At 32.9% G+C, this 26,626-nt stretch overlaps 2 protein-coding genes across 4 annotated transcripts in view; one reads left to right on the top strand and one right to left on the bottom strand.

Moving 5' to 3' along the window:
• The window catches only part of LOC140450088 (uncharacterized), a 134,152-nt gene extending 128,366 nt beyond the window's left edge, over positions 1-5,786 (bottom strand). For 2 of the 3 annotated variants that reach the window (XM_072543524.1, XM_072543533.1), the window contains exon 1: positions 5,238-5,786. In XM_072543524.1, coding sequence (XP_072399625.1) covers positions 5,238-5,312 — 75 coding nt within the window. In that variant the 5' untranslated portion in view covers positions 5,313-5,786. The remainder of the gene's footprint in view (positions 1-5,237) is intronic. The other variant, XM_072543515.1, reaches the window with a different exon arrangement.
• Positions 5,787-5,899: 113 nt separating this feature from the next.
• Positions 5,900-26,626, top strand: part of Socs36E (Suppressor of cytokine signaling at 36E) — a 76,372-nt gene continuing 55,645 nt past the window's right edge. The window contains exon 1 of the mRNA XM_072543549.1: positions 5,900-6,070. The gene's annotated coding sequence lies outside the window, so the exon portion shown is untranslated. The remainder of the gene's footprint in view (positions 6,071-26,626) is intronic.

Genomic DNA, 26,626 nt, shown 5'->3' on the forward strand with positions numbered 1-26,626 from the left:
TGCAAGGTACTCGTATTCTTTACGTACCATAGACAATCAAAATAATACAGTCCACTCAAAAACCCACAGAATAACGGCGGGATAAGTTAGTAGAAGATTAAAGGCACGTGGAATCACATATTTCCACCTTAAACGCCGATATTTTCTCCATATGTCTTAGGTCGTGGTTAGCTGTCATTTTAATTGTTCTGTTTTAAATTTAATGTTGAAATATGACAGCTCGTTTTATTATTTTTGATATTAATTTGTTTTGGTTTTTTAAAGAAGGTTAACCTCTCTATCAATAGTTTAATTTTAAAGATATTTCTTTATTTGTAACAATTTTTTGTAAGTTTTGTAGCATCTCCCACTTGTAAACAGAGTTTGTAAACAGATAGGACAAAGTAAGTGTTTCATTGTTATTTTGGCATTTATCTCTGTAACTATCTATATAGTAATTTGTGCCATTTATTTTTGTAACTGTTTGTGGTGAGATAAATGTTTGATTTATTTCTCTAAATCATTTTTTTATTTATTTAAAAAAAAAGTTTATAACCCCTTTTTTAAGTTTCATTTAAAAGATATATTTTGCATTTCTAATAATTATATCAATAGTTACAACTAGTTGTTGTAATCTTTATATTTTGACACCTCGAAGCGGCGACCTTATTTTAAATAGCTAGAGGTCTTTCTTGTTGTTTTGTTTGTCCATTTGTTCCAGGAGATTCATGCAAGTACCCCTTTGTTTCATTTTTGTAGTTGCCCCAATCCGACCCCTTGCCATTCAACTTATCCACGACCCAGCTACTCCAAATAAGCCCTGGGTGCCGTTCGCATAAGTTTCGTTTATTTTGCTTGCCCTATCTTCACCCCCAGTGACTTCTGTCCCAATTTTCAACCCCCCATAATAATACCCTATGTGGTAAGCAAAATATTTCGTTACAGTGTAGCAATGGAAAAGGGCATTGACCAACCTGAGCTTAGTATTCCTTGTTATTGTTTGGCCTTTCCATATTTTAATCAATTTAGCTGTTGCGGTTCAGGCCATTGCTAGTCTACTTGCCATTGTTAGTTATCAGGGATGTTGGTTATTAAGTATACAAATCTGTCTACCATTTCGAAATTCACCACTTGGTGTATGTGCGGTAGATTATGATTTGCTGTCAACGACCATTATTTTTCTTTTTCTTTTTTTTTTGTTCAGTGATGGTAATCATTTCGACTTTATTTGATGCTAGCCTAAGTGTATCATCTGTGTATTGCATGTTGCTGATTTTTCTGCCTCCTGTAGTGATTCCTCCATCCCATTATATGTTGTACAATAATGGTGATAGTATGCAGCCCTGTCTAGTTCCTTTTTTTGTTTTACATACAGATTTCTTATTAGGTTAACTGGGTGGTTAGGTACTCCCATATTTTCCATTATACTCAAAACAGGATCCCATTTTACTGAATCGAGAACCTTTGTGTAATCTACGAAACTGAGTAGCATTGGTATGTTGTGTTCTCTAGCTTTTTCTATTATCTGTCTGGTGTTCAGTATCTGCTCCTCTGTTTATTTTCCTGGTACAAATCCGCATTGTTCTTTGGCTATCTCTGGGAGTAGAAAGTTCTTTAGCCGTTCATTGATTATATGTAGTAGGACTTTGCTTGTATGAGGAATAAGGGCAATAGTTCTGTACATGCTGCATAAGATTAGTGATCCTTTTTTATGGATAGGGATAAAGGTTGATTCGCACCACTCATCAGACCATTCACCTGTGATCCATATTATGTTGCACATATCCAGTATTACATCTACACCAATCTCACCCATTGCTTTTAGAGTCTCTGCCATCAATCTCTGGGGATTTTTATTTCTTAGTTGGTCGAGAGCCTTCTCTACTTCTGCTCGTAAGATTATTGGTTCTGCCTCTCTGATTGCACGTTGCTTGTGTACTGAGACTGATGTATCTTTTGATATAAAGCTAGCATAGCCATTGTTTCTCGGAAATGGTTGCAACAATATATTTTTCTTGCATTAACGCTTCAGCAATAAATTAGCAATCAATTCCTTGCAATTAAATTTTTAGCTGATATCTCAGTTTTCCAGGAGTGTGTTTTGAGCTAGGGGATCTGGGGGTAGTTTTTGGAGATTGGTTAATATACCAATCAGCAGCAATTAAATAGCAATAAAATATGCCGTCAAGATCAGCTCTAAAGCCCTTTTTCTTGCCGAGATATAGCTATGGCTATGCTGCTTTACCATAAAGTTAGTATAATCATTGTATGTCGGAAACGGTTGCAGCAATAAATTGTTTTTTGGCATAAATCTTCGGCACTAAATTAGTAAATAATTCCTTGTGCTTCGCTTTTTATTCGATATCACGGTTTTCTGGGGGTGTGCTTTGAGTTAGGGGATGTTGGAGTAGCTTTTGGAGTTTGGTTAATATACCTATCAACAGTAAATAATTAGCAATAAAATATGCTGCCAAGATGGGCCCTTTACCCCTTTTCGTTGCTGAGATATAGGCTATGGTTATGCTAGCTTTACTGTAAAGTTAGCATACCCACTGTTTCTCACAAACGGCTACAGCAATAAATCTTTTCTTTCCGTAATAAATTAACAATAAATTATAGTGTTGGTCTGAATTTTACCTTATAAAATGGATATGCTAACTTTACATACATAAAACAATATGTATTGTGTAAAAGCGAAATATAAAAAATGTACATATTCACTACAGCAATTATGAATACAGCAAAGGAAACATTTGTTGTTAATGTAAAAGCTAAAAATTAAAGCAAAACACTGTGTCAAAAAATGTCAGTTTTAAACTAAGTGGTTTTCTAATAAAGCCTTTCTAATAATTGTAGCTTATTCTACCAGATTCAAAAGACAGCAACACAGGAAATAAGATATGGAGTGAAAATTGTTTTATTCCAAGTTTATGCCTCATGTGTACTTACTTTATAAGTGGTAGTAGTGGTAAAATTAAGACTAAAAGTGGCAAATGTTTAATTTTTATTTTGAAAAAAAAAGATTTTTAGGATTTGAAATCTGAACTAAACAATTTATTTTATAATAAATAATGTTTAATAACAAAACAAAAATACAACACTGTTTTTTAACCTTCATATTTCAACATATTCAACAGTTTCTCTAGAAGACAAATTTTAAACTAATCACTGGCACAATTAACTGCCCACCTATATCATGTGTCACCCTGTTTGTGTAAATTAACTATAGCTTATTAACTGTTTAGTGTTCTGTCAAGTAGGTACACTGGCAAAAATTAAACACTAATACCCTCAGTTTGTTTCCTAAATGTGTATCACCAAAAGGTTTTTGGAAAGTAATCATTGTATGACATTGTTGCAATTGTGTTATCATGTTAACATTTCCTGTTATTTTATGTCATAGTGAGCGAATATTGAATAATTTGAGATTTTAGTGTTTGATTATTGTTTGTAACTATAAAAAATGGCACTCGTTACAACTGATGCAGCTAGAGCAGTGGCTTTAGCTGATGCTGGGTACAGCCAACTTTGAATCACTCATACACTTGATGTACTCCAAACTATGGTACAGGATGCTATCAGATGATTTCAGGAGACAGGTTCATACACTGACAGGCCAGGTCAAGGCCAACATCTATGCATTGCAATTCAAGATGGCCACTTCATTGTCAGCAATGTGTTGAGAAATTGCTCTGAAGTTCATAGCAACTTTTTAAGGTGAGAAATGTTTGTGTAAGTGAATGTACCATTAGAAGAAGATTGGCAGAAAGAAATTTGTGAGCTTTCCATCCAGCTTGTGCTCCACAACTGTTCCCACAACACTGTAGAGCTAGATTTGGATATGTGCAAGAATATGCTGATGACTGTGGCAGAATGACAGAAAATACTGTTCTCAGATGAGAGTAGAATAGCACTAAGAGGTCCAGAAGGATGTCAGAGAATTTCCTGGCATCAAAATGAAAGGTTTGCTCCATGCACTATAACTGAAACAGTGGTTTACTGAGTAGGGTCAATAATAATTTGGGGAGGGATCTCTTACGAAGCTCATACTGATCTTATTGTGTTAGATAGAGGTAGTATGAATGCTCAAAGATATGTGAAATAAGTTCTCCAAGACCATGTCATGCCTTTTGCACCATTCATTGGTGAAAACTATAGATTAATGCATGACAATACACATTGCCATACTGCAAGATCCACCTGTGAGTACCTTAATGAGGTCAGGATTCAAGTTTTACCATGGCCAGCATGCAGTCCGGATCTTAATCCAATTGAACACATTTGGGACAACCTTAAAAGACAGGTAAGAGCAAGAGAACCAGCCCCTACATCCTCCAAAGAGCTCAAGATGGCTGCAGTAGAGGAGTGGCACAAAATATCCCCTAATCAGATATCCAGATATTTTTTTTAAATTAGACTACGATTTTCAAAATTATGTTTGTTTGAATTTTCTCTTTGAAGATTTTGAAACATTGGATTTTTGTTAAGCATCCCTTGATAAACAACTTTTTTTTTAAATAATTTTATTGTTTTATTTTCCTCAAGGGTTCTCATAAAATGTGGTCCAAGATTGACAATTTCTGCAAAAGGTGGTGGTTAATTGGGCCAGTGAGTGTATTTATGTGTGCAAGCAGTTTGTAATTCTTTCTAAAGGAATATTTACTGTCTTTTCTACCTACTAAATTCCTGTTAAGTTTAAAAAATGAGACTTCACAATATCTGTGCATTGAGAGTTAAACCTGTAATTTTAAAACAATTTGTTTCTAGTATTTCAAGCAAATCTAATTTTTTGTTGTCTATGAAAAAATTTCAAAGTTGTGGTTGAACTATCAGACATATCAAGTTGATAATATTCTGTGGAATGAAAAAACATTGTTGGTTGTGGTTCTGATTTGTTATTGAGCATGAATTTTCATCAACTAACTGCCAATTCCATAAATAATTAAAATGGTTGGGTTAGGGTTTCATTTTCTTAATCAATCATAAGCAATAATTGAGTCACCATAACTAATCACTATTCTTAAAAGTTTTGTTAAGAGTCTACATTAGCTGAATGGCAATTGTCAATTAGAAGAATAGTCTTGCATAGGAACAATATCGTAACTATTTTAATAATAATGCTCTGCATTTGTAAATTAGGACATATGAGTTGATGAGGTATCCAATCTATATGCTGAAAATCTGTTTTTACAAGTAATAGTTCTGACTAGTAATATGCAGATATATACTTCAAGTATAGCGACAAACATGTTATTTACCTGTGCCTCCCTTTGTATAACAGGAGTATCTTCATCAGAAGAAGATTCCCTATTTAAAGCTTTTATTTTCATCATATTGCTTTGGTTTTTGTTATTTTCCTTTTATGTGTCTACATTATACAGTAATACTAGATGCATGTCTATAAAACCTTACATTATCACCTCACAAATGTTCACAATATGCTACCACATTTTTTATTTTTTTGTTTTCATCGCGGCTTATGTTATGATTTTTAAATGGAAGCTTTAACTTAACCTATAAGGAATGACGTTCATGGAAAGATATGGATGAATAATAACTGAGGCAAAAACTCTTAGATCTTTACCGATTCACCATAGGCGAATATACTAAAAAATGAATGGCGTTAACAAATACGTTTCAGGATCTACTTCATTATTAAAAAGCTGACCCGTAAATATTTTAAAAATATCTACAACTATATATACTGCTGCACATATTAATATATAGCTGTAAATTAATCTTAAATAAATTAAATATTTTCTACACGTAAAGAGTAACCCTAAAAAATTTAAATTCCGTTAATTATATACTCGTATAACTTCGGAAGGATGGATGCATAGAGAAACTCGAGAACTTCACACTAATCTGAACGTAATGCGTAATGGATCCAGTAAACTGTGTGGTGTCTGGCCTGTCATTCGAGCGAGTCTGTCTGTCAGTACAAAAACAATACGTCAAAGTTGTCAAAAATATTTTTAGAAAAATATTTGTTTATCAACGTGATTTAAGATTTTGAATTTGGTGTTTGAAGTTGTGTATTTTGTGATAATCAGTGTATTTAATATAAAACACGAAAGTAGAAGAAATTCAGGTACGATCAGATATTTATAACATTTCTTTCAAATCTGCCCAACCCATATCAAAAGAATGCGTGACGTAATGTTTATAATAAATTCTAAATACATTTTTAAAACTAGAGTCATAAGGTTTGCTTAATTTTAGACACACGTTTTATTAAAATTTTACATGATTTAAATTTATTAGTTATAATGAAATTCATCTCTCATTGTAATCAAAATGGCGGAATGTCATGTCCTGCATAAATATGTGACAAATACTTGAAGGTGCAGAACCTCTGCAATCAATATTAGATTAGTATACCCATGAATAATAATTTACCCAACTTAACGTACTTGCAAGAGGATTTTCTTTATACCAATTAAAATATTTTGTAGATTTATAATAAATAAACTGAATGCAATACTCAAAAACCAATACAAATACATGTAAATAAATAGTGTATGTTAACTATTATTTCCACTACAAAATAACTTGTTAATGATTTTTCAATTACTAACATAAATTTAACAATTTGAGATACAACATTTCAGACATTCTGAAATGAATATATATATTTCAAATTTCAACTTATAGGATGGTTCCTCAGGTAGCCAGATATTACATAAAAACTAAGCAAAATATTAAAAAATAAGAAATTGAGTCACTGTTACAACTCAATTTTTTCCAAACATCTGTAGAATAAAATCAAAAATAAATCAGAAATTGGCAAATATATTCTTTATTGTACATTGGAAATTTCAGATCAAAAGCTATTATCTGAGTACATTTTTTAAATCAAATGTTATATTTACAATTTGTAGATGAAGAAATACCACCAATTTTTAAAAAATTTTATTTATAGTTTTTTCTTGGTTTTCTATATTTTTGTAAATTTTTAAACTTTGTATATAGCTGCTTTTTCACTAATTTGAAATCTTAATTTTTGATTTTTGTGCTACCATATCAGCATTCCTAAATTCATACCTAAGAGATTTTTCACTGATCAAATTAACTTTGAAAAGAAATTTATTATTCCTTTGAATTATTAGTAAAAAGACTTTCTGTTCAGGGTGTTTCAAGATTTTTTTAACAGCCTATAATTCAGAAAATAATGAATACTTTTATTTGAAAATTCAGAAATTGGGATTTGCTGTGTTAACCAAAAACATTAAAATGGAAGCATAATATGGAAAATTATGAGAAAAAGTTAAAAGACATCTCCCCATACATAATACTCAATCTCAGCCATTAAACTGATATTGATAGAGAGGAAATTGGAATTATCCATGTTGAGAATAACTCTGTGAGACAAAGTTAAAAATAAGAAAAAGAACTAAAGTGACTGGCATCATTCAAAGGATAGTCAGCCTAAAATGAAGGTGGTAGGACAGAGTGAGAATGACAGATGATCCATAGACTAAGAAGCTATTTGAATGGAGACCATGTGGAGACCAATGAAGTGTAGAGCTACCACAAATATGGTGGTCTGATGACAGAAAGGAAATAGCTCAAAAATAGATCAAAGTGGTACATGATTGCAATTTTCAGCAGTGACATTTAAGGCTGGATGATGATTCCTTTAAAGATAGTTCAAACACTCCTGACCATGGAGCTGCGCGAAGGCGGAGTCAAATTCATGTTAAGGCAGAAAGATTCTATTGTAAGTGGAATTTTATACAGTGCATAGTACAATGCGTTTCGCATGGAAGTGGGGACTAAACCAAATTTCGTCTACTGCGCCGTGGTCAGGAGTGCTTGCACTAACTCTACCATATCAATATAAATTTGGTTATTTCACTTAAAATTTAAAAATGCCTTTTTCCATATTGTTCATAATTGTTCATATAACGGGTGTTTTTTTAGAGATATAGAACTTTAAAGTGGAATAAAACAAAGATTATTTTTTATATGAACAGGAAATTAACTTTATTTGAAAGATAATTTTTTGACATTATATTTTAAATATGATTTCTGGCATATGACCACCAAGGCTGGCTCTGACGTAGTCTAATCTGGAGGTCCAATTTTTGACGACTTTTTCCACTATTTGTGGCCGTATATCGGCAATAACGCGGCGAATGTTGTCCTCCAGTTCGTCAATCGTTTCAGGCTTATTGGCATAGACTAGCGACTTCACATAACCCCACAGAAAATAGTCTAACGGTGTTAAATCGCACGACCTTGGAGGCCAATTCACGGGTCCTAAACGCGAGATTATGCGGTTACCAAACATTTCCCTCAATAAATCCATTGTGGCACGAGCTGTGTGACATGTTGCGTCGTCTTGCTGAAACCACAGCTCCTGCACATTATGGTTGTTCAATTCAGGAATAAAAAAGTCAGTAATCATGGCTCTATAGCGGTCACCATTGACTGTAACGTTCTGGCCAGCATTGTTTTTGAAGAAGTACCAACCGATGATTCCACCAGCCCACAAAGCACACCAAACAGTCAGTTTTTCTGGATATAGTGGTTTCTCAACATACACTTGAGGATTATCTTCACTCCAAATACGGCAGTTTGGTTTGTTGACGTAGCCATTTAACCAAAAGTGAGCTTCGTCGCTAAACAAAATTCGCTTATGAAAGTCGGGATCAACGGCAATATCGTTTTGGGCCCATTCACCGAATCTACGCCTTGCTAGGTGATCGTGTAGCTTCAATTCCTGCACGAGTTGAATTTTGTAAGCACGCAAACCAAGATCTTTTCGCAAAATCTTCCATAAAGTGGATGGACACATATCCAACTGCTGTGCATGATGGCATATAGACTGATTCGGGTCTTCCTCTATACTACGCTCAACAACAGCAACAACATCTTCTGTACGCACTGTATGACGTCTCTGTGGATGCGTATTATCATTAAGAGTGAACGTGGTGCGAAAACGTTCCACAGTATTCCGAACAGAACTATGGTTTTCAAAATAAATTTGCACAATTTGAAACCGTTGATCACGCGTCAGTCTATTCATATTGAAATGTCAAACTAAAGTAAATAATAATCACCTGACAGCTGTCAAAATGGCCGCCCGTTAAAAACGTGTTGCCAACTTCTATTTCTATACCTCTAAAAAAAACACCCGTTACATGTAATGAAAATTAAAATCATTGATAAAACTTTGGAAGGATCTTTTTATGTGAGTTTATAGAATTTTTTATGTTCAATTATTTAGTTTCAAGATTCTTCTTCTTCTTCACTGGCTTTACAACTCGGGATCAATCTTCACTGCATCCACTATCGCCTTCCATCCTCTACAATCTTGCGCTTCTATTTCCCATTGTTGTAGGGGATTCTAGATAAATAATTCTAGATTCTAATAATGATGCTTCAACATCATCCTTCCATCTTGTTCTCGGTCGGTCTACTGATCTTCTACCATCTGGTCTTTCAAAAAACACTGTCTTTAACACTCTGTCATCCTCTGATCGTACCACGTGACCTACCCATCTTATTCAGTTTGCCTTGATATGTCTAACTATGTTTTCAGTTCCATACAGTCACCAATCCAGCATTGCAGCGTCTTCTCCAATCCCATGTGAATTCATCTCTTTGAGGGCCAAATATTATTCTGAGAACCTTTCTTTCAAATACTAGAAGCTTATTAATTTCCCGTTGGTTGAGAGTCCATGTTTTACTGCCATAGGTAATAATTGGGCGAATAATCAACTTGTACAGTGTTAATTTAGATTTTCTTTTTAGCAGCTTCGATCTTAATAATGTTGAAAGGGAGTATAATGCTCTATTTCCCGCAGCTATCCTTGCTGATACCTCTTTTTCTATGTGGTTGTTCGCTATGATTATCGCCTCAGGTATTTAAAGTCCTTTACTACTTCGAAGTTGTGATCATTAATACTGATGTTCTGCCGAACTCTTGGTCTAGGATTTTTGGTTACTACCATGTATTTTGTCTTTTCTTCATTTATTTGGAGAACCAGACTACCTGTTTCCTCCTCGAGCTGTGAATACACCTCTCTCACGTCTCTTGTAGAATACGTGGCTGCATCTATAATATCAGCAAAGGCCAGCAACAGTTTTGATCCTTGATCAGCAAATCCTCCTGTCAGCTCAGATGATATTTTACTTATTGCATATTCTAAAGCAAAATTGAACAGCAACAGTGACAAGTGGTCCCCCTGCTTAAGTCCTGAATTTATACCAAATGGCATCAATGTTCTGCTTCCTATCTTTACTTGCGCATATGAGTCTAACGCACATTTGGGTTAATTCAACTAATTTTCTTGGTATTCCCATTTCTAACATTGCTATCCACAATTTGCTTCTTTTTATGGAATCATATGCTTGCTGGAAATCTATGAAAATTTGGTGCACATCGCGGTTGAATCTGTCCATTTCCCGGATTTGCTGTTCTAGGTAGCTCCTCTTTTTAGTTCTGAGTAGTCGCCTTGTTTGTGCTTTTGTTCTGTTAAAATCTGCTTTGTTCTCATCTGTGGGGTCTTGTAGCATTTTCAATCTTTTTTTCAATTTTATCTCCAGAATTTCTAGGATTTAACGATCATGTTATTAGATATTGCTAATTGTGTTAGCCGGTGTCCATTATCATTTGTTGTGTCGTGCAAGCTATGCTTACCAATTCTTCTTCACTCTCACTTCTCTTAAATAATCTTCCTTACCTAGTTTAGCGTTGCAATCTTCCATCACTATTTTGACGTCGTGTTTTGGAGCAGCTTTATACTGTTGGTCTAATAGTTCATAAAATTCATCCTTCCTATCTTCTTCGGCATCTTCTGTTGGGACATATATTGAGAATATTGTGAGATTTAACCACTTACCCTTGAGTCTAATATAGCAGATTCGTTCGTTTATTGGCTTGAAATCTATCACTGCTGATTTTAGTCTTTTTGCAATGACAATGCCACATCCGTATTCATGTCTGTTCTCACTACCCGACCAAAAGACTATAGTATCTTCCATTTCCAGAATTCCTGTTGCTGTCCATCTTATTTCCTGTATTGCTGTTATATCCATGTTATATGTTTGTAGTTGTCTAATGGCTCTCATCGCTATCCCAGGTCTGTGCCAATTTAACACATTCCACGTTCCTATGCAAATGTCCATATTTCGTTGCGAGTGTCGTTTATATTTCCTATCCGTCCTGTTCCGAGGCAATAGTAGTTTCAAGATTGCTAGTATTAAATTATAAATCATTGAATGGCCCCATATTTGTTAAAATTTCAAGTATATAATTCTATGATAAATATGAAGGTTATTACAAAAATATCCTAAATAAATGTCTTTTCATAATTGTATGTTAATTCAAAAATACTTTCACATATAAAAATAATTTAAGAGATTAGGAATAATAGTATTAAAAAAATAACAAAATTTGAATATTTGGGTGTGTTTATGAATAGATAATGTTTGTTTAGCAAATGCATTAATTATATAATGAAATGTTAATTAAAGTGATCAGCAATTTAGGATGTTTATATTTTAACATTGTAAATACAGTGTAATTAAATAGAAATATGTTGATATTTTTTTTACAGTTTTATAACATTTTGAATATGCTTTCTAATGGCGGTACAGCCCAAGGCTATTGCCAATGTGTAACGATAAGACTACCAAAGAGAATTGAAATCCTATTATAAAAATAATAAGTCAATCAACCATGGGAGCTTATCGTCTATGCTTCGCCTAGCTCAGTATCTCTAGTGTGAATTCGTCTTGTCTTAAACTAGGAATTAAACCATGAACCCTTAGCTGATAGCAAATAAAACAATTACTTAACTAATCATATTTATTAAAAATAAGAAAGAATAAACTGTGTTAATGCTTTACAATAGATAAATTTGGCGATACTTATGACATCGATGGGTGATTTTGTGGCCTCCCAATTAGATGGTTAGGCCCTCCTGACAGTTGCAGTTATCTCCTCCAGAGCATGTTATTCCATATATTTGTGTGGCCTCCCAATTAGGTTAAGTTAGGTTAGGTCCTCCAATAAAGTCAATAAATTCTCCAATAATACAGCCAATTAAATCTTGAATACAGCCAATAAACCCAAGAGAATTCTGCAGACCATAAAAATACCTTCGTTGAACCTTGGCCATCAGTAATTTTTGGTTGGCTGATTTTTTGTTTTGATGGTGTTTGATCTCTAAATAGGGCATGTTGCTAGTGTGCAATTTGTTTTATTTGCTGTTTGTTGTTGGAACTGCAACACCCCCTGTTTGATATATAATTGTTTTTTCTATCCTGTTAAGTCTACTTGTTTGATGTGAGCAGATCTGTTCCAAACTGTATTGTTGTTCTTAACACATTAATCGCGTTCGACTTTTTACCAGAATTGATAAAAAAATGATTATTTATTTAATTTTTTTATTTATTTATTTTCAACGGGCTGCTGCCCAATAAGATTATCAATGTTTACAATGTATACTCTCTCTCTCTCCAATGGCGCTACAGCCTAAATCGGGCCTTGACCTCCTCCAAACTATGCCTCCAACCTTGTCGGTTCCTCGCCGATCTTCTCCAGGTTCTCACGTCTAGCAAATTTTGCGCGTCCGCTGCCACTTCATCCTCCCATCTTTTCCTTGGCATTCATTTTGGTTTTGCGCCCTGCATTTTACTATCTAGGGCTATTTTCGGCAATCTTTCTGTCTCCATTCTTACTACATGACCCGCCCAGCGAAGTCTCTGAAGTTTAACGAATTCTGAGATCGGTGTCTCTTTGAACAGTTGGTAGAGTTCATGGTTATACCTGGATCTCCATATTCCGTTTTCGTTAATAGGTCCAAATATCTTTCTTAGGACTTTTCTTTCGAAGACTTCCAGTTTTCTTTTTGTCTCTTCTGTCATCACCCATGTCTCGCATGCATAACATACTATTGGTCTGATAATAGTTTTGTAGACCCTGATTTTTGATCTCCAGTGTGTGTTTTTGGAGCGAAACACATGATCGAGTGAAAAATAAGCTTTGTTTCCCTTTACTATTCTTCTTTGGATTTCTGGTTCTTCTGTTCCATCCGTGTTTAAAGCAACTCCTAAATAAGCCGTTGATGAGATTCGGTCTTAAGAAATCGATAGTAAGTTCTGCACAGTTGCAGGACTGCAACGACTAATATTCAATTGTCTAGCAACATCTCTTTAACTTGCTGGGTTTTCTAGTAATGTAACAATCGTAACAAACTTTTGACATTTTTCCATCGTTATTAACAAATACACTTCGCTGCAAGGAGGTCAGTGTAACACTGAAGATATCTTTAGAACTCTTTAGAACACTACAATAGTTCATACAGTTCTCCAAACAATTAATTCTGCGAAACTTCATTGATTTGTAAATAATGAGTTCTGAGAATTTTGTGGTAACAGGTTTTGCGAATTCTTTACAGGCTCGTTCCAGCTTCTCCATATACGTGATAATTAATTTAATTTAATTTACATAAAACAAGTTAAAAGAAAATGAAGAAATATATAAAAAATATAAAATTTCCTCAATTTTGTGAGTGGCTCGTTTTCTCTGACGCGCAGTGTGTTATTGTGACATTTTAATTGATTTACTTCTGAATATCATATATAGTGAGAATAACTTTTATAGGTCGAATAAATTATCTGCATGTCTAGAAAATTATTGGTACAATTTAGCGAATATTGTTTATCAATCACAATTATGTATACATGCATATTGAATTGATAATACAATTGAATGTTATACGAGCCCCTTCCCATATCAGTTGGTCCGACGTTAGATTGATAAGAAAATTAAATTTTAGAGAACAAAAATAAAAGCGCAGCGTAAATTTTAGAAGTTTTAATGCATCAAACATTTTTGAATTTCCTAATTATAGAAAATATTTTATAACGTAATGAAAACTATTGGTTAAACAGAATAATAATATATTTAAAAAAAAACGCATAGATTATGTAATTAACAAAAAAAATGTAAAAGTTTACCACGGAGTTACATCCCCTTTATTTTTAATGATATCCACAATTCTTCGAGGCATAGTTTTTACCAAGTTCTGATAAAATTCTAATGTAAGCGAATCCCATATTTCTTGCAACTTTTCCTTTAATTTGTTGAAGGACCTGGCAGGATGTTTTCTTAAAGACAAAATCTTCCGCTGATGTTAAACGGTGTTCCATAATCGGTAAAAGAGGAGAATGTTTTTAATAAATAATAAAAATGCCATATTAATTAATATGGGAACTTATAAAAACATGCAGAGTATAATTTGTTTATGGTAATCGAGTTAAACTACAAATTCCATAGGTGGGCCAACTGATATGGGAAGGGACTGGTATTTAAACTAAGTAATCAACCATACATCATTTTAAAAAAAAGGTATAATTCACTTCAAGCAGTGCAGTTTATTTTAAAATTTACTTCTTAGGGCCGGTTCTACAATTAAAGTATATACCTAGTATATACTTTAATAGCTATACGTAGTATAATAACAAAAAATTGTGTTCTACAAGTTTAGAATAAGTTTGTTCTCAGTATAAGCTAACAGATAACTTATCCATGTCAGCTCGGGCGAATATACTAAAGATAAAGTTATTCTCGCTTTCTATTGGTCGGCAGTGTATGTCATATTCCTTGACAGATTGATGAGCGAATAAGGTTATAGGTGATATTATTTTTATTATTCGTTGCTTTTAATTAATTTTTAATTTGAAATAATATTTTCGAAATGAATCCAGCAGATTTAAATGTTTTTGATTCCGATGAGGATGAAAGGGAAGCAGTAGTATATGGACAACCGAAATTGTTCAAAGTTCGGTAAGTTTCAAGGAAAGAAATGAGAGTTGGAAAGGTTTGAATAAAAAAAATATTTTTTAGGCCAAATTACTTTGTGGAATTTGACGAATTAGAATTTTTCAAACGCTTCCAAATTTGATTGAAAATAACATTAAATCGTTAACAGATCGCAATCAAGCTATTAGACCAGAAACAAAATTGCTTCTTACCTTGCGTTTTTATGCTACAGGTAACTTTTTACTCACATGTGGAGACTTTGCTGGAGTAAGCAAAACCTCTGCATGTGTTATTGTTACCCAGGTCACTGAGGCATGAAAAAGATTCATAAAATTTCCAGTAACAGACAGGGAACGTTTAGAAGTAAAAGAAGGTTTTTATGCCATTGCTAGATTCCCTCATGTTATTGGTACTATTGACTGCACCCATGTTCGTATTATGTCTCCAGGTGGAAATGAAGCAGTAAGATATAGAAATCGGAAGGGATATTTCTCATGGAATGTACAAACAATCTGTGATGCAAATTTAAAGATAATGGATGTTGTTGCACGGTGGCCTGGTTCGTCCCATGATCAGGTAATTTTTAATAACAGTAGAATAAGAGGAAGGTTGGAGAATAGAGAATTTGGAACGAGTGTTATTTTAGGGGACAGTGGGTATGCTAACAATAATGTTTTAATCACTCCCTTAGAGCAACCTATTACTCCTGCTGAAACACTTTTCAATGAATCACACATACGAACAAGAAATTGTGTGGAAAGATCGTATGGGGTGTGGAAACGTAGGTTTCCTATTCTCTCAATTGGTATGCGAGTGTCATTGGAACATTCACAGGCGATAATAGTCGCAACTGCCATTCTACACAATATTGCCATAGAAGAACACGAAGAAGAGCCACCAAATGAATTTCATTTTTAAGCAGCAGAAGTACATTTACCACTTGATAGAAACCAAGGCATTATGCGGGAACAAAACAGAATGAGGGCTTCTCTCATTTTAAATCATTTTGCTAATTTATAACTCAAAATAAATTATAACACATGATGAAAATAGTTTTAATTTAATTTATTTAAAAAAAATAGGTAAAAAACAAAGCTTTGTACTTAAAAAATTTAATATTCTATTTACATCAAAGAATTCAAATGTTCTTATTGTTTTCTAGTTCAGCCTATAATATCTTGATTTCTAAAGCATGCTTTTCAGCAAGAAAGTTTTTCTTTTTTTTCAGCTTCTCCTTTTAGCAAATTTATTTGGAAATCTATATATTCAATCTTTTTTTTGCTAATTCTTCATATAAATCACAGTTCTGCTGTTTATTTTTGAAGGAATTGATTCCTTCTTATAGAACCTTTTCCTCTTTTCAGTATTAGCAAAACCTAAAATATTACATGTTTAATATTACTGATTTTGAAATATAGAAAAAAATTACCTTTTGGTGTAGCAGCAGAGTTGACAGGTTCTTTTTCTTCAGGAACTATGTTTTCCTTACTTAATTCATTACACTCTGCATCTAGAAATAAAATAGAAAAAAATATGCTTATTACATGCTTTAACAAAATCGCTTACCAACAACATTTAAAACTTTTAATGCTTTGCTCATGGGCAAAGGCAATGGGCATGGCTTTTAATGCTTCCTAATCTGTTGTGGGGTCCAAGATTTCCAACTACAGCTTGCCTGTAAATGCAATACATTACATTACAAACAAACCAGAAGTAGTGATAATAAATACCTACCAGTTCTATTTAATTTACATTTGAGTCATCAATCTCACAATCATCAAATTCTTTATCAATTTGAATATTGATAATTTCAAGCGTTTCCTCAGGAATAACATTTTCCTCTTGAACAATAATTTCGGTATCTATAAAAAAATATGTTCATATAGTTCTACATTTAATATTTGTATCTACAAAATAAAAAATAATGTAACATATTTTGCATATCAAAATCAGAATCAAACTGTGATATTATTCCTGTTGCCCCAACGCCAATTATAGCTAATATGCGATTACTAGCATTGTTACTAAATCTCTTTTTGGTCCACCACCTGTTTTATATAATTGTTGTTTATAATAATATGCATATTCCTTTTTTATTGACTTCTTTAAGGAGTCCCATTTGCTTCTTAACATTTTGGCAGTTCTACCTGTCCCACAAATAGAATTAAATTGCATTTCTATTTTTCTCCACTCTGCTTCTTGCCCGTTGTTTGTTATGGTATCCGTTTTATTGCATTCTAGAATGTAATAATAAATAAATCTGAATATTCAAAAACAGAATTTTATAATTTACTTACCTACAATTTCTTTAAATTTCTCCACTAAACTCACCAACACATCAATTTCATTTGCGGTAAAGTTGTTGCAACGCTTTTTTTTCCATTTTAATTTAGAATTTTAATAGAAGAATGAGAACAAAATGATATTAACAAAATAAAGCCAAACAATTATAACAGTATTATATTTTAGGTAGATAATATGCCCCTGTCAATTGTCAGGAAAATTAGGGACTCTGTCATTCATTAGAACTACAAGGCTATTTACTCTCGATATGTATACTGTCGTCGCTCAAACATTGTAGAACTCGCAATCAGTTATACTTCGAATAACTTGAGGTATAAGTTAAACCAAGAATAACTATACTGTATTTTATACCTACATTGTAGAACCGGCCCTTAGGGTATTATCCCAATTATTGAGTGTTAGTTTCAATGTCATAGATTTTTTTGTCTCATATTATGTAGTCTTTCTTCTGTTACTTTGTGGCATCTCAGTTTTTTGAATGTATTTGTTACAGTTATTTTTTATTATGACTAAATACTAATCACATGAAAGGTCCAGAGGAAAAACTAAAGTCCAAAGAAAAAATTAGATCGTTAAATCGTAAAAACGGCTTAGGTCTGCAGAACCATAGCTACAGTCGCGGAAGATGATATAAGTCCGTTCCCTATAAACAGTGTCAATCGTTGTCGACGTCTGATGTTATTGCATCAGCCACTAAAAACTTATAGTTTATTATTCATGTCTCATGTGATCTGTTTGTGTTGAATATGTACAATTGTACATTTTGGCAAGATCATTGACTGCACTAGTATATTTACTATAATACATAATAAGGTTTTGTAAATACAAGAATTATACCAAATAGGCACTATCCAGTGCCATGTGAAAGTAAACTCGATCTATCAACCAGAGAAAGGAGGAAATGCAAGAAAGTAGAAGGGCAGCGAAATGTAATGAACATTTTGCGTAGCATTTGCCATGCATTGGAACTGACTGACTTACTGTTTTTGTACACGTGTGTACTGTCTTTTACTGCTGTAGTGTGTCAGTAATATGCGAAACTCTAATCGTAACGCGAATTTATATTATAAAATAAGTTTCATGTATGACGAAATTAAGTTCATGAAACTTGCTGAAGTAATAATTGTGAAACTTGCTTCATTAAGATCTCAATCTGTTATGCTTTGTCCTCTTGAGAATTATTTCACGAATCCTCTAACGTTTATCATTATCCTCCATAAACCATAGGCGCAGCATATCTCACAAATGCGAAAATGGAAAATAGTATTAAATTTTAGTTATTTTTTACTAATATTTAAAATTTATAAAAATGATTCATTTTGATAATATTCATAAGTCGGATACCCAGTATTTCACATCACTTTCGAGAAGTACTATTACCATTCGTCAATTTAGATTTAGTGGTATAAAATTTAGTCTTAATGAAAAAGGTTTTTCGTGGGAAAAATATAACAAAGGAGCTTTACTTCTTGACAAAGATTATATTGTTTGTTGGAGAAGGGAATATCTAAGAACAATTAAAAGGTTCCGAACAAAAGAAAAAACAATTTATTATTTACATGAAACCTGGTTAAACGAAGGGCACACTGTTTCAAAATGTTGGGTTGATAAACATATTACCAATTCACGACAGGTTTAAGGTCATTCCTCTGGTTTGAACCTACATTTTGGAAAAGGTCGTAGAGTAAAAATTACTCATATTGGATCTGAAACGGGCTTTGTAAATGGTGGTTTATTAGAATTTGTTTCAAGAACCACCAAAGATTATCATGAGGAAATGGCTGTAGACTTATTTGAATATTTCTTTCAGATGGTTAGTAACATAACACAAAATTATGTAATAGTAATGGATAATGCCAGTTACCATTTTAGTTTTGTTAAGAAAGAAAAGTTAACATTTATGTTAACCCTCGAACTTATTTTATTAGCTAGCTAAATGTCATAATACAGGGAGGATACAACGAAAAATACCGAGTAAACACACATTTATAATGAAGAAATGCTTACGAGTCACTTTTTTTTTTTTGAATGATCCTTTAGTGTTTTTAACACACTTTTTGAATTTATACTGGTGTGCTTTGCTATCAAGCTCAAGAGCACAGAATACAAAAATCTCAATATATTCAAATGTTTTTTATATTGTTAAGAAGCTCAGTCATTAAATTGGTAACAACAAAACATTTAGTTAATAGTTTTGACCGACTTAATATTTAGTTGTTTCACTGTTACCAACTCATAAAAAATACCCTTAAGATCAAGATTAATGTTTTAATCAAGATATGACGAATCCAAAAAACTAAATATCGGTACACTTTGCGTCAGAGAACATGGGCTACCCACAAAATTTAGGAAATATTTTTTTTATATTCCATTTTCTTGTACTTACCTAATTTATTTTATGCTCACTAAATTAAATGAATTATCACGTGTACTGAGAAGCTAGACCGAGCCTGTAAAGAGAATAATCAAATTAGTAAAACCTATTAAACCATCAAATTCTGAGAACTCATTATTTACTAATCAACGAAACTTCGTTGAATTGATTGTTTTGAGAACTGTATAAACTATTGTAGTGTTCTAAAGAGTTTCAATTTCAAATCAGATATTTTGTTCAGAGATAAGTGCTATACTGACCTCCTTACAGTGAAATGTATTTCTTAATAACGATGGAAAAATATCAGAAGTCTGTTAAGATTGTTACATAGCTGGAAAACAGAGCAAGTCAAAGGTATGAGCCCAAACAATTGAATGGTAGCCGTTCAATTGTACAGAGAACTTGCTGCAGTGCGAGACCGGACGCAAACTTTTAGAATGCTCCAAAGCCATATTCAGCAAGCTCAAGGGCCAGCCATCAGTATTTGTACTGTTCGACTCGAAGGTTAAGAGAACAATATTTGACAGCTTACAATACTGCAATTACTTACTGCTGCTCACAAAAGACGCAACAATCGTACATTGAAAGTTTTCAATACATTTATTACTTTCTCAAATTTTTACTAGTTTTCCATTTTGTATTCATGAAAATGTGGGATTACGTGCTAAAAGAGTAACTGACGCGTTTCCTCTGACATCTTAAGAGTTTCTATTGCCTTTTTACGGATGTCGTTTTTCTTTTCTTTTATGCAATTTTTTATGTGTTCTTTGTTGAAATTTTTCATCTATCGTACTGTTTTACTGAGAATTTTTATACTGTTTGAATTATAGGTAATTTTAAATGCATGTTTTCTATCGTAGGAAGCAACCACCAATAAAATTGATTTGCTTTGCATCGAATCATTTGATTTATTTTGAGAAGTTGATAGATAAATTTTAACTTTCGTAATGTTTGTATATAAAAAGGGTCAAGGTTTCCCATATTTGAACATTATGAATGAAATGATAACTCGAAACTACTTCTAATCAGTTTATGTTTTTTCCATAGTGTTCAAATATCCTGCCCAATTTACCCCACATCGTTCTTATCTACAATGTTGTCGATAATATTTGTTAAGTAGTTCAATAAGTGTTGTGTTAAAATTCAATTTTCATTGATCAATAAAAACATTACGTAAGTAACAGAAGTTTTAGGAAAAAAAATCATTTTCTGATAATTAGTCCTAAATAACTTCGCATCTAGTCGCCATTGGAAACACATTTTGGATGATTGTCATAGACTACAAGCATATGGGAGATTTTTAATGGGTCATTTGACCCAGCATGAATCACATATAAAACAATAGTAAAATGAATACAAAATTTTGCCAAAACCCAAAAAAATATATCAAGGATGAAAATTTGGGAATAGATAGCTGAAAGTGTTTCTTATTATTAAAAAAAAACATTATGATGAGATCATAATGTTTTTTTTAATAATAAATGACATTATTAAAATATAGGTTTAATATTTTAAATGATCATCTAATGAGGTCAGTCAAGACCATGTCGACAATATAGCGTCGAACTATTGGTTGACATCAGGAAAGATGTTCCCTGAAACAGAAGGTTCATTACTTGCCATTTCGGATCAGGTTATACCAACCAAAAATTACCTGAAATATTTCGTCAAAGACCCTCAGGTCCAAAATGACAAATGCCGATATGGATGCTCGATATCAAGCTCAAGAAACCATCCAACATATTAGCATTTGCTGCAACTGAATATAAGGAATGGCACGACTCAGTAGGAAACATCCTTCATCAAGAGATAGCCATCAAACTGGGACTTCTCCAAACAAACCATCTCCCATATTATCAATACGTTCCTGAAAGTATACTTGAGAATGACAAATAGAAGCTATACTGGGACTGCACTATACTCACAGACCAAACAGTGGCACATAATAGACCAGATCTCATATTAGTTAATAAACTAAAAAGACAAACAACACTAATTGATGTGACGATACCCAACAACAATAGTCTTCGTGTTAAAGAGAACGAAAAGATCGCCAAGTACAGGGATCTGGAAATTCAAATACGAAGACAGTGGAGAATGGAAAGTACCCAGATAATACCTATTATTCTCTCTACTGGAAATCATTCCGAAGAACCTGTTAGATAACATAAAAAAGCTAGGTCTGAAATAACATCTCTACAAGACCCTGCAGAAAGCTGTACTACTCTCAACATCCAGATGTGTACGAAAATTTTTGGGAGATACTCCAGCGTACCAAGTCACCTAGGGCTCGAAACACGGAAAGAGTCCCACCAGAGCTTACTCCTTTTGATACCGTAGGTATCTGGGATGAGTGAATTTTCCCTTTAGAGGGAGTGTGAGCCGTATGACTAAATCTGGAATAATAATGTTTATTTACTTCCCATTATACAGTATAAAACAATGTTAATATAATAGTTCAATATAATAGAGTTATAAATTAATTTAAAGTTGAATATTTTGTACAAACAAATAGTTATTAGCGAATAAACAAAGAAGAAATTCCCTGATGAACCAGAGGTTTTACTCAGGGATTACACTCATTTACACTATTCAAATATTTTTTCTATAGTACCATCAGGTTGGTAATATAAAATATTATTACAAAGTATATACACTGAGCGGCAAAAAAAGTGGCCACCCTATAAATTTCAGAAAATTCATTGGAAGTTTTATGCACTGTTTCATATTGCATCTCAAATTAAATATTTTTTGCGATCTTGTATGCTTGTTTTTGACAGTTTTGACGTTTATGGTTCCGGTCGTAGAAGAGATACCTCGTAAAGAGATGATCGTTTTATTATAATGGAACTTTTAAGAAATCGCCATTCCACTGCAATTGCTGAAGAAACCGTCTGCAGGAGGTTCAAAATGGGAATGTAAGCGAGAGGTTCTTAGAAGACGCCTTAATGAAAAAGGGTTAGTGGCAAGAAGGCAGGCTATTGTTCCCCAATTACAACCTAGACACTGTAGGAATCGATTAATTTTTTCTCGACAACATCAACACTGGGATATACAGAATTGAAGCTGAATTTATCTCTTTAATGATGAATCGTGGTTCTGTTTGAAGTCTGGCGATGGCCGAGGGTTTGGAGACGTAGAAATGAAAGATATGCCCAAGCTTGTATGTCCCAGAGAAGAAAGTTTGGCGGTGGTAGTGTCATGCTTTGGGCTGGAATCTCACTTGAAGTTCGAATTGAACTCATTTTCATCAATGACCCCCTGAATGCTCACTGGTATATAGAGGATGTTTTGACAGAAGCAGTAGTTTCATTTCGTTCTTTTATTGGGGACAATTTCGTCTTTATGCATGATAATGCACGGCCGCATACTGAAAGAATCTTGACGTATTACTTGGGGAAAGTTGGAATTAAGACTCTAGAACGGCCAGCCTGCAGCCCCGATCTGAATATCATCGAACATCTTTGGAATGAACTTCATTGTAGGTTTATAAATCAACCAGGCCAGCCAGAAAGTTGTAGAACTTCAAAACATGCTTAGTAAAGAGTATGAACGTATTCCTTAAGTTTTTATTCAAATTTTTTTTCTTTCCCTTCCAAATCGTATGCAAACGGTTATTGTGTTTTAGGGCATAACACCCGATATTAGATAATTTTGTTTAAGTTCACTTGTAATTTTTATTGTTTGTATTTCGTTTCGATATCAGACTCTTTTCTTTTGTAGCTTTCTAATTAAATAAATTATGCTAAGAAATCAAACAGTAATGGCCATTTTTTGTTTTAAAAATAAAAGATGTTGAGAATACAATATGAAACAGTGCATAAAACTTCCAATGAATTTTTATTTTCGAAAATTTATAGGATGGCTACTTTTTTTGCCGGTCAGTGTTGTACTAGTGTAGTATACTATTAGCTATATGATGAATTTAATTAAAGAAGATCGCTTCCAAAATGTCTGATCCTGTGTTCTTAAGAAATTTTATAAAAATGGATTTAGTCATGTTGAATGAGTTGATTTTTCTCATGTAGGTTTTATCTCGGGTAAATAGTTAAATATTCTAGTAATAAAGTATGTGAAATTGCGTTTTCCAATTGATTTATAAGCACTAGTAATTTGGACATAGTCATGAACTTTTCTTCTAGTGCTGTCAGTATGATCTATTGATTTTAATACATGTTTATTTTTGCATGTAAGCAAAATTATGTTAACAAATATAACTGTCTAATATTAAAAATACCTGCTTGCTGATAAATAAGTTCTGATGAATATAAGGGAGATTTTTTTAGCATTATTTTCAAAAACCTAAAAAAAATTAAAAAAAAAAGTTTATTCAAATGAGAAGCATAATATGCACTATCCCATGCTAAAATGGTATATCTAAGACGTGACTCTATCAAAGAATAGTATACTATCTTTAAGTAAGACAAATTAAGGATATTGCTGAGATATCTAAATCTGTATAGTAACATTCTTAGAGTTTTACACACCATATCAATATGTACTTCCCACTTCAAGTGACAATCAATATAAACGCCTAAATGTTTTATGTATTTTTTCCTATTTATTTTAATCTACGCGTTATTATAGCTTAGATTTAATTCCAAGAAGTCGGGTACAGTACAACTGTCAGTAATTTCCTATTTAGCCATTCTAGAACCTTTGTTTCTGCTAAAGTTTTAAGTTTATTCCAAGAATCACTAGTGTAAAATATGACAGCATCGTCAGCAAAACAAATAATCTTTCCATGTATTTTCATTGCTGATAGATCATTTATATCTATATTGAAAACAGTAAAGGAACTAAAACAGTACCTTGATGCATACCATACTCAATGATTTTTACAGCACTTACTTTGTTACGGGTTTTAGAAAAAAAAAACGTTATTTGATAAGTAGTTTTTGGATGATCAACAAAAGAGGATATTTTAATATTTTTAGCAAGCGTACCCCCTACATTAGAAAAATAATCATTAACATATTGCTAATATTCTGACTATCAGTGATTACCTTATTATTTTGATTTAAAATGGAATTAATTTCACTTTTTGTGCTATTATTATCCAATTGTTTAATACTATTCCACAGATCTTTAGAACTGTTTTTATATTTTGTAATTTCCGTGTGAAAATAATTTCTTTTACCTCAATAATTAGCTTATTTAATTTATTTTTGTATACTGTGTATTCATTTTTTAATGTTAGGTCATCTGGGTTGTTCATAAATTTTCTGTAAAGTTCATTTTTTTATTAACCAATTTTACTGAGCCGTCTGTCACCCACATATATTTCGCTTAACCTCACATCTTTTTTTGTTTATTTCTTTGGTATTTTTATTGATTAATGAAATGAGGGTGTCGGTAAAATTATTTAAGAAATCATTAGGGCTATTTATATCAGAACAGTGATCCCAATTTTAAAAACTAAGATCTCTTTTTAAATCATCATAATTAATTATTTTCCCAAACTTAGTTTTGCATTCAATTTTATTATTTTCAAAAGAAAAACTTACAAATGTTGCTTTGTGATCAGTCACGGAGAGATCCAGAACAGCTGATAAAGCATTATGATTGATACAAAACTTACTTTTTACACAAATGTGGTCTATACAAATACGAGAATCGCCCTGAACTATAGTTTTTTTTATTATTGATAAAAAAATATGTTCTATCAATATACTTAAATACTCAGAAGACTCTGGTGCCATGTTTTTGATATTAATATTAATATCACCGAATAATATTTATCTATACCAATACAAAAATGCTCTTCATCTTTCGAGGGTGGTCTGTAAATTAATGTTATTATTGTATTTTGATTATATTTACCTAATATAGTTATCTCTAATATTTTACATACACTAATGTTTACAATCTTCCACGTAAATCTTAAATTCATTTTTATGTATACAACGACACCATCATTTTGATTTGTATCTCCTTTATTATATAAAATGTTATAATTATCTGTTTGATATTCCAGGAATAATCCAAGTTTCCGTTAGACATATTATACAGCCAAAATCAAGTGTCATCTGTTGTATATTTAATCGTAAATGATCTAGATTTTTATTAAGGCTTCTAATATTTTGGTGCAAAATTTTCATTATATTTACCTTTATAAAAATACGCGGTTAACTTACTAAAATCTTCGATGTGTTTAGGTTTAAGAGTAATTACGGGAATGTAGCCTACATCACTAATGTATGAATCCATACTATAAGAACAACTAAAAATTTTTTATAGTGAAACCTAAGAAATAATATGTTTCTTACAAAATTTTAGCACTTACTGCTTTGCTGCCGAGTATTAATTATTCTTTCTTTGGTACCTGAAGTAGAGCTGTGTCTTCATTTTGGCTTTTTTCCTTCTTCGTGTCTGTCTTTGTTTTTGTTCTTCTCCACACCTCTTAGTCAGAAAACAAAAATCATGATTGTGGACCACGCGAATATCCTCCAAACAACAGGCGCCCTAAATCAATTCGAGAAAGTAGACGAGTTCACGTATCTAGGATCTTCCTTAAGCAATGTAGCCTCCTTCTTCTTCAGTGCCTTAACCAGTCCGGATGTTGGCGATCATCAAGGCTATCATGGTTTTGTTGACTGCTCTGCGAAACAGCTCCGCTGAGGTCATCCCAAACCATTGTCGGAGATTTTTCAACCACGAGATACGACGGCGTCCCGGTCCTCTTCTGCCAAATACTTTACCCTGCATAACAAGTTGAAGAATTCGATATTTTTCTTCGTTCCGCATCACGTGGCCGAGGTACTTAAGCTTACGTTGTTTAATTAAATTAAGCACTTCTTTTTATAAGAGGTGTTCCAATTATAGAGGTATTAGTGTGACGAGCTCTGTGGGCCGGTTGTACGGCAGAATATTAAAGAAGAGGGTTGAAAGACAGATACAAGATATTGAAGAACAAAGCGGCTTTCGTACCGGGAGATCCTGCCTTGATAATATATTTATCCTACGACAAATAATTGAAAAGCGTGTCGAAAGAAGTAGAGAGACCCATTTGGTATTTATAGACCTTGAGAAAGCATATGATAGTGTCCCGTTAAAGAAAATGTTTGAGGTCCTCAAAAGGTCCGGATTGGATTCGACGTATATCCGAGCGATATATAAATTGTACGAAAATGCAGTTAGTTGTGTAAAAATTGGAACCAGAACCTCAAATGAATTTAAAGTCACTAAAG

The sequence above is a fragment of the Diabrotica undecimpunctata genome, chromosome 1 (assembly GCF_040954645.1).
Source record: "Diabrotica undecimpunctata isolate CICGRU chromosome 1, icDiaUnde3, whole genome shotgun sequence".
NCBI lineage: Eukaryota > Metazoa > Arthropoda > Insecta > Coleoptera > Chrysomelidae > Diabrotica > Diabrotica undecimpunctata.